The 3,936-nt window shown below is 36.4% G+C and overlaps 1 protein-coding gene across 1 annotated transcript; it reads left to right on the forward strand.

The window, feature by feature from the left end:
- Positions 1-1,254: 1,254 nt before the first annotated feature.
- LOC113311997 (uncharacterized mitochondrial protein AtMg00810-like) lies at positions 1,255-2,215 on the forward strand. Its single transcript, XM_026560775.1, has 2 exons — positions 1,255-1,893; positions 2,081-2,215. The coding sequence occupies exons 1-2, from the start codon at positions 1,255-1,257 to the stop codon at positions 2,213-2,215; spliced, it is 774 nt and encodes a 257-aa protein (XP_026416560.1).
- The last annotated feature ends 1,721 nt before the right edge of the window (positions 2,216-3,936 follow it).

Here is a 3,936-nt window from a genome sequence, read left to right on the forward strand (position 1 = left end):
TTGATCTTGAAATTCTATACAAGGAGAACCTCGAACAACTGGGATCTTTGAATCCCTGACACTATTCTTGTGTGTCCTACTTATAAACTAGAGTCGTCCTCTACTTTAAACTTTTTTAGATTTAGCGACTAAATAGACTTCACCTAGGGATTTGTGAATCTAGGTCCAACTATCTTTATCTGATAGTTCGTGTATCCTGATCTTACAACTGTTTTTTGAGCCTTTAGATCCAACAGGCGAGATAGATAACAATCACAAAGTTCTTCGTCTCAGACTTTGTGATTCCAAAGGTATATTCTGTTATAATGATTCTTTGTAGAAATAGAAGTATGAATTACTTGTGAGGTAAATAATAATCTAGGATGCTCTTAGGGAGTCGTAAGTACCATATTTTGAGGTTTGCTAGACTTTGTCTGTTGCAATCGATTTTCTATTTCACCTTGATATTTGATCTGAACGAAAATCACATATAGGCTTATCTGTGGGAGGCAGATTGGTTTAAAGTCTTCAATTGAGTTGAAGCAACTCTTAGGATGTAGGGATGTCAGCTAAGGGAATCAATTGCGCAGAGTCTTGCGAGATTCAAGAGACGTAAGGAGCGCGACTGTAACTAAAACATTTGTGACGCTAGATTCGGTCTCAACCATATTTCATTCCAAAGTTTTGATAGTAAGCTAGAGTCTGTAGCGGCTTAATACAGTTTGGTGTTCAAATCTAGACAAGGTCCCGGGGTTTTTCTGCATTTGCGGTTTCCTCGTTAACAAAATTTCTGGTGTATGTGTTATTTCTTTTTCCACATTATATTGTTTATCTTTATAATTGTAATATCACAGATTATACGTAAATCAATCAAAGTAAATGCGTCCATCTTAATTTTTGGATACGACTTGATTGATCTTGGATATTGATCTTTGAAATCGTCCAAGAACTCTCACGGTATAATAAAGTTCACAGATTTGTTTCCGAATACGTACTGATTGTGAGAGTAAGAGATATAAACTCTTCATATAATTCCCGATTGAGATTCATTAAGTTGTAACTCTCGGAATTGTATTTGAGTTTAGTCCATCCAGATTGCCTAAGAAAATATTGGTGGTGTATTTTGGTACCCCCGCATTTTCAATCTCAAAGAAGTTGTCTATATGACTCAGCCTCTAGGGTTTCCAAGATCCACACAACCTAATTATGTATGCAGATTACATAAATCAATTTATGGTCTCAATCAAGCTCCTAGAGCTTTGGTATGAGAAGCTCATGGAGTCTCTACTTTCTCTTGGTTTTGAAGCATTTCAAGCTGATACTTCTTTATTCACCCTCAAGCATGGATCTATTATTATAATTATACTCATTTATATTGATGACATACTTATTACAGGGTCTTCTCTTTCTGCTTGTGATCAGGTTATTTGTCAACTCTCTAATTCATTACTTGTTAAAGATTTGGGTCCCATTCTTTACTTTCTAGGATTAGAAATCATGAGAAATGACACAGTTATGCATCTTTCACAAACCAAGTACATAGTTGAACTTCTGAAAAAGACAAATACGATAGATGCAAAACCATATTCTTCACCAGCTATTGCAAACTCTAAATTGAGCAAACATGATGGTGAATTTTTAGTTGATGCTTCTGATTATAGATCTCTTGTTGGGGATTTACAATATGCAACCTGGACTAGACCAGAGATTTTTTATGCTGTGAATCAAGTTTGTCAACTTATGAGTCATCCTACAATTGTTCATCTTGTGGATTCTAAGAGGATTTTGAGGTACTTAAAAGGAATTTTAGATTATGGCATTGTTCTTCAGAAATGGTTAACAACTTTATCCTCTTATTATGATTCTGACTGGTCTGGTAATCGCGATGATAGAAGACCTACCAGTGGCTTCTGTGTATTTTTTTTGTGGCAGCCCTATCTCTTGGTCATCTAAGATGCATCCCAGTGTTGTTAGGAGTTCAATAGAAGCAGAGTACAAATATTTGGCATATACTACAGCTGAAGTTCTTTGGTATGTCAGCTCCTCAAATACTTGAATGTGTTTCTCTCTTCTTCTCCTACTCTTGGTTGTGATGACAAAGGTCATGTGCATTCATTATGTCTCTACTGACACTCTTGTGGATGATGTTTTTACCAAGGGACTATTTGCAGCTAGACTTGATTTTCTGCGTGACAAGACGAGAGTTCAACCACTACCTCAGCTTGAGGGGGGTTAGTACGATTATATTCATCACTATGTGTCATCACTAATTGATGTATTTTCAAATGGTTGTAGAGATAGTGGTAAAAACTGGGTCTTTTCAGACTTGTGAAGAAAAATTTTTTTATAGATTTAAATTAAACAGGCAACTAAATAAAATAATTCAAAGTTTTGGAGAAAAATACCAAGACTAGGATTCCACCATTGACCAAATAAATAGTAAACTCTAAATAATATTCATGCAATTTTATCTTTAAAAATAATTCTAATATTTGCCTCAAGTATATTCTTGAAGTAATAGTTGTAATCAAAGAGTATAAAACATCAAAATTATTTAAAACCCAGCATGCTTCATCAAATTAATTCACAACTATTCAATAAGAACTAATATTTCAATTCAATCCCATGCAAATAATCAAATAATAATATTGCAAATAAATAATAAAATTAGAATTATACCAATTAATGTGGAACAATGGCTTCCTCCGTCGCCTTGGCTAATGGTTTTAGCTCTTCATGGTAAAAACACACACAAAATAATCACTCATGGCTGAATAGGTGTTTTTATTGAAGAAATAAGATGAAACAGAAATTCGCAACGCTGAGGAAGTGTTACAGCGTCGCTGTTACAAAACAGATGATGCTGTTTATATACGATAATAATGATATGCTGTAGAGAAACGACAGTTTTATTTCGCTGTAAGCACTGTGGAAAAACGACTGACTCTGCGAGTCCGTTCTTCCTTATTCGTCTTCCTCCTCGAGCAGCAGCAGCAGGTATGATTTCTGTTCTTCGTTTCGGCTCTGAACTCTCTCCTAATTCTCTCCTCAGGGTTTCTAACCCTTCTATGACAAAAACCCAACTCTATATAGCCTTCAGATTCCCTAGAAACTCGATCAAATTCGAGAATAAATCTCTTATTCTTCACGTGCAGTTTTAACAATAATTCCATCTGTCGATCTTTGTATGCGTCTGTTAGCTATTCTATTGCTCCCAAAATCTTCTCTGACTTGAACTCAACTATTTTGAAGTATATCCCACGCAAGAATCTCTCCCAAATCTTTCAAACCAATTCAAAACCCTAAACAGGTACCGTGTGCACTGTCTTGACTTTGTGTGGATTTTCTGACTTATCCAGCCCAATTAGATGGGTCTAATCGCTTCTAACAGGTCCCTTATGTCTTGTAGAGTCCGTGGGTACCAAATTTGCCCATTGAATCGCCTGCTAGGTCGCTCAAATCCTTGATCCAAAACTGTTGACGCTGCTACCTTTTTTCCCGCCAAAATCCAGTTTTGAAACTTTGAAGATGACCTCCCCCTATCCAGTTCCGGTCTCCCTTTAGCAGATGCCTGTAAATGGGTCACCCCTTAGTAATTAGGTTACCCCTTATCCAAAATGAGAGTCCGTATAGTAATTTTCTCCCACGGCGCAAAAACCATTTTTAGCCAATTTCGCCGCAAAAGCTTTATTCTTCCAAAAACACCTACAAATACATAAAATAACCGAATAAGTACAATATCGAGTACTAACAGTATATACAAATGAGCTATATTAGACACATAAATGCGTCTATCAAATACCCCCAAACTTATTATTTGCTAGTCCCGAGCAAATCAAAACTACAAAATAAAATCCTAACTCACTGTCGCAGGCATCGTCGATTGCATTTAGCGTATGCAATAAGCCTTTAAACCCCTAGGTGGCCCTAGTGGCCGAGTTATAGTCTCGGGAGGGC

Source organism: Papaver somniferum, chromosome 9 (genome assembly GCF_003573695.1).
Source record: "Papaver somniferum cultivar HN1 chromosome 9, ASM357369v1, whole genome shotgun sequence".
Taxonomy (NCBI): domain Eukaryota; kingdom Viridiplantae; phylum Streptophyta; class Magnoliopsida; order Ranunculales; family Papaveraceae; genus Papaver; species Papaver somniferum.